Here is a 14,282-nt window from a genome sequence, read left to right as displayed (position 1 = left end):
GATGACACCGGTATTTAGTACATTACTGCTAATCCTATCTAACATGGAGCCTAGACATTTTTACTTTAATTAATTCTTAGTCACTGAGTGTGTTTAAAGAAACACAGAATGGCTGCTGACCTGCAGCTGAGCTTTATGTTACTTATCTTACTTTTTTTTGGATATCTTTAGAATTGTTTTTTGGAAATTAAAAATTCTAAATGGCTGGTGTTTGATATATGTTGCTTTTAAGCCTCAATACCTTAAATGTGACCTAGGCAGACATTAATCCAGTATGACATCAGTGTACAAGTTAGGTGGGACTCATAAATACCAGTATATGTCTAGAAGTACATTGGTTTGTAGGCTTTCATGTATGTTCAGAATGAAACCGAGATTTCTCTATGTTGACAGATTTCACCCTGCCGTCCCTACTGGAGGTATTCCTTAGCCGGGAGGTGAAGGCCGCGCCTCTCAGAGCAGGACAGAAGGCTGTGACAGATGAACAGAACTCTGGGAAGAGGTCCCGTATTGGCAGCGGCTCCTGGAAGTCGCGGAGGTCACGCAGGACAGCGCAGAGATACTCTGTAAAGGATGCTCGGAAGTCTCAGGTTTCTACCTCAGATTCAGAAGCCAACCCTGAAGACAAAGCTGTCCCAGGTCCCGGTGGTGCAAGGAGCCGACGGTCACATGGCTCCACCATCCGAGTAAGCTGTCAGCATCATCGTTCAGAGGCCTCACAGTTGAAATCCACCACCACTACAGAAACCATGAGTGCACCATACCCCCACCCCCGAGCCCCTGGGTCCCATACAGCGGACACCGAAACCCTGACTGACCCAGCTGCAATATCAATTTTCAACCGCATGGAAAACTCGCCCTTTGATCTCTGCCATGTGTTGCTTTCCCTGCTGGAGAAGGTTTGTAAATTTGACATGAGCATCAACCACAACCCTGGCCTGGCAGTCAGCGTCGTACCTACTCTCACTGAGATCTTGACTGAGTTTGGAGATTGCTGCAGTCCAGGGGGAGGGGGTGGAGGTGGAGGTGCAACGGGGGCAGAGGAGCTTGCTGGAGGCTGGACGGAAGAGCCCATTGCGCTGGTCCAGCGGATGCTTCTACGCACCATCCTGCACCTGATGTCAGTGGATGTGAGTCTAAATGAAACCCTCCCAGATAGCCTGAGACGCAGCCTGACAGACCTGCTGAGAGCCACCCTCAAAATTCGGAGCTGCTTGGACAGACAGAACGACCCCTTTGCTCCTCGGCCTAAGAAGACCCTGCAGGAGGTCCAGGATGACTTTTCATTCTCCCGCTATCGCCACAGGGCGCTACTGCTGCCAGAGCTTCTAGAGGGAGTACTACAAGTGCTGCTGGGTTGCCTACAGGCTTCCACACCCAACCCCTTTTTCTTTAGCCAGGCGCTGGAGCTGATCCATGAGTTTGTCCAGCACCGCGGCCTGGAGCTGTTTGAGGCCACAGTGCTGCGGCTGGAGGGACTTGGCAGGGCCAGGGATTCTGAAGTAGGAGGTGAAGCTTCAGAGAGGCTACGAGGTCTAATCGCAGGGGTCTTTAAGATCATCAGTGCTGTCAAGAAGGCAAAATCGGAGCAGCTGCATCAGTCTGTGTGTGCCAGACGCCGCCACCGTCGCTGTGAATATTCCCACTTCCTGCATCATCACCGAGACCTTTCAGGTTTGCCCGTCTCTGCTTTCAAGCAGACTGCCAGACGCAACCCCTTTGAAGAAGATGGGGAAGGCAAGGAAGAGATGGAGAGTGACACAGTGCGTTACCCCGAGCGCTGCTGCTGCCTTGCTGCCTATGCTCACCAATGTTTGCGGCTCTTGCAGCGACTGTCCCCCAGTGGGCCAGCTGTGTTGCAGGTACTGGCTGGGGTGCAGGCTGTTGGAATATGCTGTTGTATGGACCCCCGTTCTGTTGTAGGACCCCTACTACATGTCTTCCAAGCTCCAGGTCTGCGTAGTTACCAGTCTCATATTCTCAGTGTTCTGGGCCGACTGATCCTAGACCAGCTTGGTGGGGGGCAACCCTCAGAAAAAGCCAAACTGGCCTCCTGTAACATCTGCACTCTGGACAGCAGCCAGCTGCCAGGCCTGGAAGAGACACTGCAGCACGGGGAACCCTCAGCCATATCTACCAGTATGTGCTACCGCTCCCAGGGTATTCTGCCAAGTGGAGGGGGGGCAGAGGACATGCTGTGGAAGTGGGATGCTCTGGAGGCCTATCAGGAGCTAGTGTTTGGTGAGGACTGGCAGCTGAGCCAGCAGATAGCTGGCCATGTGTGCCACCTGACCCTGCGGGGCAATGCTATAGTGCAGTGGCAGCTCTACACACACATCTTTAACCCTGTGCTGCAGAGAGGGGTAGAGCTGGCCCACCATTCCCAACAGCTGGGGGTTTCCACTGTCTGTACTCAGGTCTGCAGCTATCACACGCAGTGCCTACCTGTGGAGGTACTGCTCATTTACCTGCAAACGTTACCTGCCCTTCTCAAATCAAGGTGAGTGGTTTTAGATCAGTTTAAAGTTGTGTTTTACTTAAGTCCAACTTTTCTTTGGTCGTCTTATCTTTTTTTAGTGGTTGTTTTAGTCAGTCCCTCCGAGCTTTCACTGTAGTATTGGACAGCATTTCAGTTTTCTACCAAAGATAGGTTTAATTTTTTAGGTAGAAAGATGTGTAGCTGCAAGCAGATTTCGGGTTAAGTCAATGTGCAGAAGCATCAATAATCTGTGTATGGGCTAATCTCTCATTACAATAAAGTGATCCAGATGGTTGGTAAATTTCTTACAAAAGAAATGGATGGCTCCTTTTTATAAAACGAATACAATCAAGCTCAAGGTAGACACCTAATCCACTTGGACATTGTTTGTCATTAGATCTGTCTCTTCAGGTCATTGCTAATTGATGCTCATCAATAATTTATTACAGCTCTGTGGACTGAGTGACAGATGAAAGATTATTGACTGTTTATATAATACTGTTACGAGTACAGTAGTCAGGCTAAAGCAGGTGCTTGTGGTTTTTGTCTAGATACATTTAACAAAATGCTGCCAAAATTGAATTGGTATGCATATTACTGTACTGTATTAATTAGGTTTTTAGTTTTGTTATATTGTCAGTTGAAAATTGAGTTCTCAGCTGTGAGGCAATTCAGAGACTGTGTGTGTGTGTGTGTGTGTGTGTGTGTGTGTGTGTGTGTGTGTGTGTGTGTGTGTGTGTGTGTGTGTGTGTGTGTGTGTGTGTGTGTGTGTGTGTGTGTGTGTGTGTGTGTGTGTGTGTGTTGGTTTAGGGATGGGCGATATGGCCTAAAATCCATATTGCGATATACATTGCAGCCTCTTGCGATAACAATATATATTGCGATATATAAATTTTAATAGAACCATTTCAGACCAGGTTACATAGACCCTAAGGAAAACCAAACTGCTAAACGTGCATTTATTGTTCAAAACTGTAATTATACAACATAATGTTGCAGATGAATAAAATTCAAGTACACTAGTTGCAGAGACTTTGACAAAGAAAGTGTCTGTTTAGTTAAGGAACAGACACTGTACTGGAAATACTTTCAGTATTAGGCAAAGATGTACAGATACTTTAAATAAAAACATATTTCAAACAAAGTTTCTTACCTGCAGCCTAATGTAACGCATTTGAGAGCACACGAGTCGGGACTTTTCCCGTGGGCCGGTCTGATAATAGTTATACATTACAAGTTGTTAGCAACACCATCTGGCGGCCTGGCGCGGCTGCCTGCTGGTCAGACGGTGCAGCCTCTGCTCAACCCATACGGCAGGGGCCGTAAACGTCCCGGTACATTTTTTGGTCCCACTCCGCCGCTGCGCACACGCGCACACGTACTCTGGGCTGTATGTTCAGCGGGGAAGTACAACGTCTGCAAACACCGGCTGCCAAGATTCCAATCGTCCGTTATATAGTGAATGGTCAGGCTGGTGAAAGGCTCCACGGTACGGCTCGACCACAGCTCCGTTGTAGCGGCTTAAATCCAAACCAAGTCCAAATAATTGATGTTGCACCGGTCTTTTTCACCAGCTCCTTGTTTCGCTTTTAGTCATGTTTACTCAAGATGACGATGACGCGTTGCAGCTCGTGGCTCTAAACTTCGCGGGTAGATTGCGTCATCAACATGATTTATCGCGATAGTGCAATATAATTAAAATCTCTATCATAGGCCAATTTTGTATCGTTTATATTGCATATCGTCTATATCGCCCATCCCTTGTGTGTGTGTGTGTGTGTGTGTGTGTGTGTGTGTGTGTGTGTGTGTGCGCGCGCGCCAGCATGACCTGTCTAGGTTGTTTACCGGCTCCTGCCCAGTACATGCTGGGACAGGTTGAGTCCCCATATGACCCTAAACAGGATCAGTGTGTATAGACGATGGATGGATGCTTTGAAGCAATCTGTCAGCAGATTGGTTTCCTTATTAAAATTCAGAGTATGTTGTTCTGCTCTGTGCAGGTTTGACTGGAATTCAAAGTCTTTACAGCTGTGATGTTTGTCCTCAAAATACACTTTAGAGACAATTTTACAGTGGGTACGGAAAGTATTCAGACCCCTTTAAATTTGTCACTCTTTGTTTCATTGCAGCCATTTGCTAAAATCAAGCTCAGGGCTCTGGCTGGGCCAGTCAAGAATGGTCACAGAGTTGTTTTCCGAAGCCACTCCTTTGTTATTTTAGCTGTGTGCTTGGGGTCATTGTCTTGTTGGAAGGTGAACCTTCGGCCCAGTCTGAGGTCCTGAGCACTCTGGATGAGGTTTTCTTCCAGGATATCTCTGTACTTGGCCGCATTCATCTTTCCTTCAATTGCAACCAGTCGCCCTTTCCCTGCAGCTGAAAAACACCCCCATAGCATGATTCTGCCACCACCATGTTGGGATTGTATTGGGCAGGTGATGAGCAGTGCCTGGTTTTCTCCACACATACCACTTAGAATTAATGCCAAAAAGTTCAATCTTGGTCTCATCAGACCAGAGAATCTTATTTTTCATAGTCTGGGAGTCCTTCATGTGTTTTTTGGCAAACTCTATGCGGGCTTTTATAGGTCTTGCACTGAGGAGAGGCTTCCGTCGGGCCACTCTGCCATAAAGCCCCGACTGGTGGAGGGCTGCAGTGATAGTTGACTTTGTGGAACTTTCTCCCATCTCCCTACTGCATCTCTGGAGCTCAGCCACAGTGATCTTTGGGTTCTTCTTTACCTCTCTCACCAAGGCTCTTCTCCCACGATTGCTCAGTTTGGCTGGACAGCCAGGTCTAGGAAGAGTTCTGGTCGTCCCAAACTTCTTCCATTTAAGGATTATGGAGGCCACTGTGCTCTTAGGAACCTTGAGTGCTGCAGACATTCTTTTGTAACCTTGGCCAGATTTGTGCCTTGCCACAATTCTGTCTCTGAACTCCTTGGGCAGTTCCTTCGACCTCATGATTCTCATTTGCTCTGACATGCACTGTGAGCTGTAAGGTCTTATATAGACAGATGTGTGCCTTTCCTAATCAAGTCCAGTCAGTTTAATTAAACACAGCAGGACTCCAATGAAGGAGTAGAACCATCTCAAGGAGGATCAGAAGAAATGGACAGCATGTGAGTTAAATATGAGTGTCACAGCAAAGGGTCTGAATACTTATGACCATGTGATATTTCAGTTTTTCTTTTTTAATAAATTTGCAAAGATTTCTACATTTCTGTTTTTTTCTGTCAAGATGGGGTGATGAGTGTACATTAATGAGAAATAAAATGGACTTTTTTGATTTTAGCAAATTGCTGCAATGAAACAAAGAATGAAAAATTTAAAGGGGTCTGAATACTTTCCGTACCCACAGTAGGTCCTTATGCTTATGTAAAAGGCATCTTTATACAAGTCTTATATTCATATAATTTTACTTTCTGATGAGTGATGTTCTACTTAAACTTAACGTCATGTTTTTTTTTCCCTTTATGTACCTTTTGTTCAAACACCGAGCTACTGCTGCTCAATGGATATTTGTAATGTACATGAGGAAGCTCATTAATATAATTGGCTGTTGCAGGGATGTACATTTGAATACCTTTTTTGTTCACGATTTATTTTTTAATAATAACAAAAAATACTTTATGAATTCCATTGTAGCGTACCAATAAAAGTGTGAGTTAGGCAAGAGCCAATACTCAAGTCTTAATTTCAGAATTTTCAGAACAGGTTTTCATCCGTACTCTTGACTCTTGACTAAAATATCTACCACTACAGTGAGGGCAAAAGACAGAATTGGCTGTTAAATTGAGACAATAATCAACTTACTGTTGCTATACGAGTGTAATGTCTATTAATTCTTTGCTGTTCAAAACAGCTCTAAAAAAAAAAAAAATTCCACATTGAAAATTTAGATTAAGCCTGTTTTATCACAATTGTACAACTTTATTGAAACTTCAGGTCATAGCACGCATGATCAATAAAACAGTGGTTGCTCAAAAGTTACGTACAACTGGTCTTAGTAATAAAAAACAAATATACTGAAAATGGCAACCAAATTGCAATCTTTACTGCACATCCAGATTAAGAAAACATTAACTTGATGAAGGATGCTTAGTGAACTGCCTCTGTACAGGGCGAAACCACCTATACTTGCGTATATGGTCAATCTCACTAGGTTAGCGTGTACAGCTCCATCTGGTGGGCTACATATATTATAATTCTTTGAATCTCAGTTTTCTCCCCAACAGTGTATTCAAACATTTACACAAGCTGAAAATGTAGTTTCTTAGCCATCTGAGGTCACAATGGGAATATTGGTAGTTTGGGACAAGGCTCAGACAATAAGCGTTAAATTGTTAAGTGGTTGGTATTCTCACACACTTCAGTAGTGTATTTATATGACAAAGGATATGATAATGATGAAATAATTTTTGTTTAATTTTCTTATCCTTCACCTAAATGGCTTAAATAATGCTACAGAAGTACCATACATCGTGCCTGCCTCTTCATCATCTTTCACCACTCCTGTGGCTTTCTACATGACAGAGCACCCTATTTTTCAAATGAGAACATTACATATTCATGCTAATGGCTAGTCATCCTGATGGACTTGCACACCCCTAATGAAAAGAGGAAATGTTCTGAAAAAGCTGAATTAATCAACTCTGCATACATTTAGAGGACAGCTGGAGAAAGGGTTCAGATTGAAGAAAAATATCAGCAAGTTTATTATTTATTAAATGTACCTATTTCATGCACTGAGCTCAAAGCTTCAAGTGAACATCTGTTTCAGTTCCTTAACACACTGGTTGAATAATCCCATGCTGAGATTAAAGTGTTTTTCTTTTCAGTCAGTGTATACTGTAATGTCAGCACATCTCGTGAGAGTGTTTGTTTTTTCTTACCAAATGTTGATTTAACCTTCCCTCAGAGGTGACCCATTAAGTTAATTTACCCTGCATTGTAATAGTGTAATTTATTTATCACTACCTTGATAGTGGGTGTATACCAGTAGGAAACCCATTTAAAAGGGTCAAATGTTGACTTTGTTTTGCTAACTAAACATATAATTCACATTCAGATACCTTTGACACAATGTGACTAAACTGTGTCTTTGTGGCTCAGTAAAATAACAAATTCACAACAAAAATTAGATAATAAAGCAAATGCAGTATATAAAGATGGAACTTTACATAGCAGGTGTGTTTATGATCAAACTTGGCATGTAGTGTCCTTCACAGTTAATTTATCATGTTAATAGAAGTTGACTTCTATATTTAAAGGTGCTATTGTGTCCTGGTGGAAATTATATCTGCTGACTGCTGACTAGTTGTATAGTTTGTTAGATTAGACTGAGTGGTGCCATTTATTTTAATTGCTGGGAGATCTAGAAGAGTTTAAATGTGTGCAATTAACCCTTTTTACTACCATATTCATCCTATCCTTGGCCAGTGAGAGGCACATGCATATATATTATTCCTGGGGGTAATTTTTAAGTCAATGAATGGCATAGTGTAGTGTTGGAAGTGTTGAATTATGAGTATTGCTATTTACCCATATTGATATTGAAAGTGTGTAATGTTTATGTCCATTCTCTGCTTTACTTTGCTTAGTTTTAAATACTTTCTGTTCCAGGGTGATCAGAGACCTTTTCGTCAGTTGTAACGGGCTCAATCAGGTGACGGAGCTTGTCTACCTAGACCAGACACGCTCTTTGGCTTTGAAGGTGTTTGAGACTCTAATAATAGGCATTGGACACCAGCAGGCTGACGGGGTGCTTCAGGAGGTAGAGTGTGTTGATGCTGAAGAAAGGGAGGCCGTCTTGGGCCTGGCTGAGGAACTGGCGTCCCGAGGGGCTGGAGAGGGCCCACAGAGCCTCAGCAAGTTCTACGAAGGCCTAAAGGAGGCATATCCGCGTAATAAAAGCCGGAGTGGGCAGGGCCGTGGACCAGGGCGCAGCCGAGCAGAGACCCACCTCCATGTTATAAACCTCTTCTTGTGTGTGGCCTTCCTCTGTGTTAGCAAAGAGGCCGATTCTGACCGGGACTCAGTTAATGACTCTGAAGACACTTCAGGTTACGACAGTACAGCCAGTGAACCTTTTGGCGGGCGACTGCCTTACCTGTCCCCAGACAGCGTGGCTCTGCCCTCCAAAGAGCAGTTGCGACGGGCTGCAGATGTTTGGTCAGTGTGTCGGTGGATCTACCTGGCCAGCCCCTTGTTTCAGAGGCAGTTCTTCAGGCTAGGAGGACTGGATGTCTGCTTGCGCCTTATGGCCATGGTTATTCAGAAACTTTCCTGTAAGACCAAGGATGGGAAAGCAAAGAAGAAGAGGGATGGTAAGGGCAAAGGCAGCCCTGAGTCTACAGCCCCAGCTACCTCACTGGGACTGGAGGAGACAACTCGTGATTCAGCCGACACCCTCAGCACCGGTCCAGCTGAGGGAAAGACCAAAGATCCAGCAAAGAAGCTGGAGGAAGAATGGCAACTACAAAGTATTCGTCTCCTTGAGGCCTTGCTGGCTATATGTCTGCACAGTGCAAACTCGGCCCTGCAGAGGATAGATTCTGAGCTTTCTTATCAGGTATGTAGTTTAATATCATACTGATCAGCTAATCCCTGACCACATCAACCACATAAAATGCTATGTCTCCTCTCGTCTATAGCTCCAGTCAGTGGAAGAGACCCTGTTTGAGGTGAGAGACCAGCTCTCTCGCTCAGGGGTGGTGAACTCTGACCTTGCTGTTCCTCTGTTTGACTCTCTCCTGAGAGTGGCTTTGGCAGAGGTATCATCCTGTCCTGATCCCCCTGAGGAGAAGCCAGACAGGGTGAGTCCTGCCTTGGGAGAAACTGTGAGTGAAGTTACTGCAACTTTTTTATATTCTCAAGTTTTTGTTTAGCTACACGAGGCAAGTCCAGGTTATAGCCAATCAGACACTTGATTCCTCTGCAGCTACAGGAGGTGCTATCTATGTTCGTTAGTAGGATTGGGCATCAGGAACCAGTTCCAACTTGGAATCGTTTCAAAACTTACTATTCCAATTGAATCTTTCTTTATTGGAATCTTTTGGAAAACTTGGTTTCGAATCCGATCATCGGTTCCAAATTTAACATGCACAAGATTGGGTTTCCGTAGCAGCCACCGCACTTCCAGGCGCTTGTTGTGTTGCAGCCATAAGCACGGTAAGCGCCGTTCTAGTGTGGCTTTATTTTACGTTGGAAAAGCCCAGTAAAACTGTAAATCATCATTGAATTAAAATAAAATGTTCCTCTTATCTGTGAAATAAGCATGTTGCGTGGTTTCAACTCCACCGCTCAAAGAATCGGGAATCAAGAATCGATAAGAACCGGAATCAAAAGGAAGAATGGGAATTGGAATCAGAATAGTTCAAATCAAAATGATGCCAAACCCTATTCATCAGTAAAAAGCTCTTGGCAAAATGTTACCCTACTAATCTTCTGGACAGCCTCTGCTCGATAGAATGAAACTTTGTTTAATTTCTAATTAAAACCATAAATGTTTTTGTTTACACCTTATGCACATATTTCCACACAACTGAAAAAATCCTCCCCTTAAACCAGCAACTAGTCCATCTTTCCTGAACATAAGCCTTTGTTGCATGTCCTGTCTCTCTCCCCTAATTCCCTGTTGTCTTTCTACTGTCAGCTCTAAAATAGGGGCTTAAGATGCCAAAAAATACTTGTCTTGCCCTTTCATCAAACACATTCTCATCAGTCGTTTCAACAAAAGAGCAAATGCTTCTGAAGGTGTTAGACAGGGGTGAGAACTTAGTCAAGAGAGATCATACAATTTTAAACAAGCACGTGTGATCAGAAAAACTGCATCTTGTTGTGTGCTACCCAATGATATGAACTTATCTTTCAACCAATGTGCCCAATGAGTCACTGTCAAGGGGACAAGACAGCTTTGCTTGATTCACTTTATTTATTTATTAACACAAACGATCCATATTTCCATATTTCATATCAAATTATTACAGTAGAATTAAGCAGATTGTGTTCAGTCACCACATACTGCTTCTTTGGCTGACCACCACGGCAAAAATATATAGAGCAGTGGTGTTTATTTAGGAGCGAACTGTACAATGAAAGGGAAACCATTTTCCAGCCGAGCGTCGTCAAGCATCAGGGCGGCTGTGTATGGCCACTCACACTATGTTGCTAAGCAGCTGTTATCTGCCCGATGTGCAACAAAACAGCAGACGTGCATAATGATAGCCCTTGTTTAGACTCATTTTGAAACCCAAACGGGTCACTGATGGTACTTTTGTTTTAAAGATTTTTACACGTTAATGTAAGTTCATTTGACATAGGCTTCATACAAGTATAAAGAATAAATCCGTTGAAATATACACATGTCGAGACACGTATGTAACTGCTTTCATGCTGCTTTATTTATTTGTTCCAAAACCAAAAAAACAATGTCAAAACCTAATAGTTTTTTCTTTCTGGCTGTCCTCCCTGAACTGACTACCCGCCTTATGGTGGGTGCCTCCTATCTCACAGCCTTAGATGTGTTTTTCACAAGTCTTAAAATGCCTGTCTGACTAAGCCTGTTCCAACACTGGGGGATTTAGCTTTTTATATAATAGATTTACCTATTTCCTAAGAGCTTAGTTCTTTCTTCGTGAGCTCAGCAGAGTGTGATGTTCACTTAACCATTATAAGTATGTAGGATGAAGCTCCAAGATTAGTCTTCCACCACAAAGTTTGTCCACTGAAGGACTATTCTTTGAAATGTTCACTTCACCCACAATTGAATATCAAAGCTGTCTAGTATTATGCGGAAAGGAATATAGGTGTGTATTACAGTACGCCCCTTCTTTTGAACTGGTAAACGGTTTAGAGTTTGACTGTTTACTTTAGTGCGTGTGTGTAGTTGTGTGTTTGCCTACAGGCACATATGACGACTGGCCGTTCACAGCAAGGAACTGGGCTGTGCGAGTGCGCTGCAAGTCAGCTGACATTTTGTCTTATGACCAAAATCTTGTACTTTTCCCCCCCACCTCATCACTTGAAAACATTTTGTTGACAAATTATTTGCTGTATTAGTGGTAGGATCGCTGCTTGTCATGCTTGGTATATTTTAGCATAACATTCTGTTTTTAGTTTTTTTTTTTTTTTTTTTTTAAACGGATTGGGTAAGCTCTTGCGAAAATATATTTTATCTTATTAGTTTGACAGTTAACTAGGTGATGATCTTGTTGTACTTGGACTGTAAGGGATTGAAATTCATGAATTTTTCTTGCCTTCCCTCCTCTCTCTCTCTCTCTCTCTCTCTCTCTCTCTCTCTCTCTCTCTCTCTCTCTCTCTCTCTCTCTCTCTCTCTCTCTCTCTTCCTCTCTCACTCTCTTTCTGTCAGAAGCTCCAGGTGTCAGCGGAAGGGGTGGCCCCAGCAGGCGATCTGTCTGAGGAGGTGGACGAGGTGCAGAGCTGTGGCGTCAAGCCCCTGGGGGAGGAGGAGGGCTACGACGCTGACAGCGAAAGCAACCCTGAAGACATGGCCAAGCAGGAAGAGGGTAGGTCCACACTCACTGCCACACCACACACACACACACACACACACACACACACACACACACACACACACACACACACACACACACACACACACACACTCACTGCCACACCACACACACACTCCCTCTCTTACTCCCATTTACGCCTCCTCAAGAATCCACAGCTACTGTACACACTCCTAATGATAGTAACTTTGGCTGGTTCGACGCTACTTTGTACTGTTTTTTTTGCAGTCTTCCACTGCAGATCTTTCACTCTTTTTATTTCCCCGGGCTTATTTTAAGAACGCTGTTAATCACTTTTACTTCATATACTCTGTCTTCTGTAATATTTTATTTTGATTGTTGATAAATGTCAGCAGGCTAAACTTGATGGATTGAGAGGTCATGTATTGGTCTCAGCCTTTAAAGCCTGCTGATTTTTAGCCTTGGGAAATCTTGCTTCTCCCACTATTGAATTCATCACTCAACGCATTTGTTGACTTATTTTGCATTATTGCATTTCCTTGCATTAACTGGAGTATTTTATATTGAGCAGCATCATGGGTTTTAAGCAATTTGCAGTATAAAGAAAACCACATCCTCTTTTGGTTTGCTGTGGAGGATATTTGGCAATAACAAGTGGCTAGTTTATATTACATACATATGACATAGCAAAAAAAACAGGCCTGAGCGCCTTTTTTCCCCTCACAACAGCCTCTTGTGTTAGCTCTGCCTCTCCACTCTGGTCTCACCGGTTAAGAACGTGGCCTGATTACACCCTTTTTACTTTTTCATCCCCTCAGAATACAATCATTGTTTTGCATTTTACAACTGCAGGCAAGTACACTCTGTGGCCGCATGAGCTGAATCTTGTGACCTAAAGCCATCAAATGGAGACTTTAACTTCCTGGAAAACTATTGTATCCTGGAAAACAGTCAATCTTAAATGCTTACCTCATGCTAGACCATTTCTGGATTTACCAGTGGGCTGTCTGGGCATGTGCTCAGGGGCCCCTGAGCATGAAAGGGCCCTCCGGAATTGGAGAAATAAAAATGTATAGATTTTTTTTCATGTCAGGCTCCACAGAAATATGACACAAAGCTTGAGCCATTTTCTTGATCTTGATTATTATACAATAATGTCTTTTTTCAAATACAATTTTACACCTCACATGGACAGCGCACACACGAGGCGTAGCTCATCATCTCCTCTCCTCATCCCTCTGTGTGTTTGAGTGTAACCGCAGCCTCAACGCCATGTCTCTTCCTAAGCGGCGGGCGTTTTATGGCTGATGTCTCAGGCTGCAAGCCCGTGTGTAATGCAGCTCTGTAGGCCTCTGCTCGGGCCACAAGCAACAGCGGTGAGAGCTGTGGCTTGTCTTGTCTCTGAAAACCTTAGCATATCTCCTGTTATTTTCTGGTTCTGAAAGAAATGAATGGAGAGAGACCTTTCCTCCCTTTATCGCTGTTCAAGAAATGTGGTGTGGTGTGATGCTGCTATATTTGTTGGAGTCGGTTTGTGAAGTTGATTATATGTTGGTTTATTGTGTGTAGTTGTAAGCCTATTCATAGTCAGACCTTTCGGGTTTTTTCAATTAGACGAGCAATTTGTTGTATTTTAGCAAATTACTGAAAGCAGCAGAAAGGCAGAACTGAGTGCACTGAGTACACATCCGTTTATTTATGCAAGTAATACAGCAATATTAAACAAAATTATTTACACTTTGCCTTTTATTCTGTTATGCGAGATGTGAGAAGAGGTTAATCGAAATTATTTGTGGACCAACGAGTACATTTTTTTTTTCCGAAAACTGCGCAAAATTACATGAAATGCAAACTAATGGTTTGCTGCAATTTAATTTAACATTGCTGAGTCTGCATTTACGGCTTTTAGTTTATATTTACTGACCGCAGTATATATCTGGATGTGTGAGTGTTAGCTGGAGGCAAACTGTGTAGCTGTGCATAGGGAGAGAGAGCAAGCTTCATTAATAAAAGGAGGTCCCAGAAGCTGCGTGAGAGCCTGCTCGGCTGCTCTCCTGTAAATCATGAGGGTACTCCCATGATGCTCTGTGGCTGAGCACAGGACTCAGGCTTATTCATTTTCATGAGCTGCCTCCAAGCTAAGCAGGGAATGCCTGTGGATTGTGAAGAGGTTTCAGCAACACGGCCGGCCAGTGTGCGTTCTGTGTAAGGGTGTGTGGCGTGCCAGTCAGCGTGACGTTTATCATCTCTCCCTGTCTGTGTGCGAGTCTCTTGTTGTGTCTCTGATCTTGCCCTGTTGTGTTGTGGTGG

At 43.6% G+C, this 14,282-nt stretch overlaps 1 protein-coding gene across 11 annotated transcripts in view; it reads left to right on the top strand.

Moving 5' to 3' along the window:
• Window positions 1-14,282, top strand: part of lyst (lysosomal trafficking regulator) — a 73,762-nt gene that overhangs the window by 32,802 nt on the left and 26,678 nt on the right. For 5 of the 11 annotated variants that reach the window (XM_039783594.1, XM_039783587.1, XM_039783593.1 and 2 more), the window contains 4 exons: window positions 394-2,500; window positions 8,101-9,049; window positions 9,132-9,317; window positions 11,849-12,005. In XM_039783594.1, coding sequence (XP_039639528.1) covers window positions 394-2,500; window positions 8,101-9,049; window positions 9,132-9,317; window positions 11,849-12,005 — 3,399 coding nt within the window. The remainder of the gene's footprint in view (window positions 1-393; window positions 2,501-8,100; window positions 9,050-9,131; window positions 9,318-11,848; window positions 12,006-14,282) is intronic. The other 6 variants (XM_039783595.1, XM_039783589.1, XM_039783591.1 and 3 more) reach the window with 5 other exon arrangements.

Source organism: Perca fluviatilis, chromosome 19 (genome assembly GCF_010015445.1).
Source record: "Perca fluviatilis chromosome 19, GENO_Pfluv_1.0, whole genome shotgun sequence".
In the NCBI taxonomy this organism is placed as follows: Eukaryota; Metazoa; Chordata; class Actinopteri; order Perciformes; family Percidae; genus Perca; species Perca fluviatilis.
This window is presented reverse-complemented; position numbering and strand designations above follow the sequence as displayed.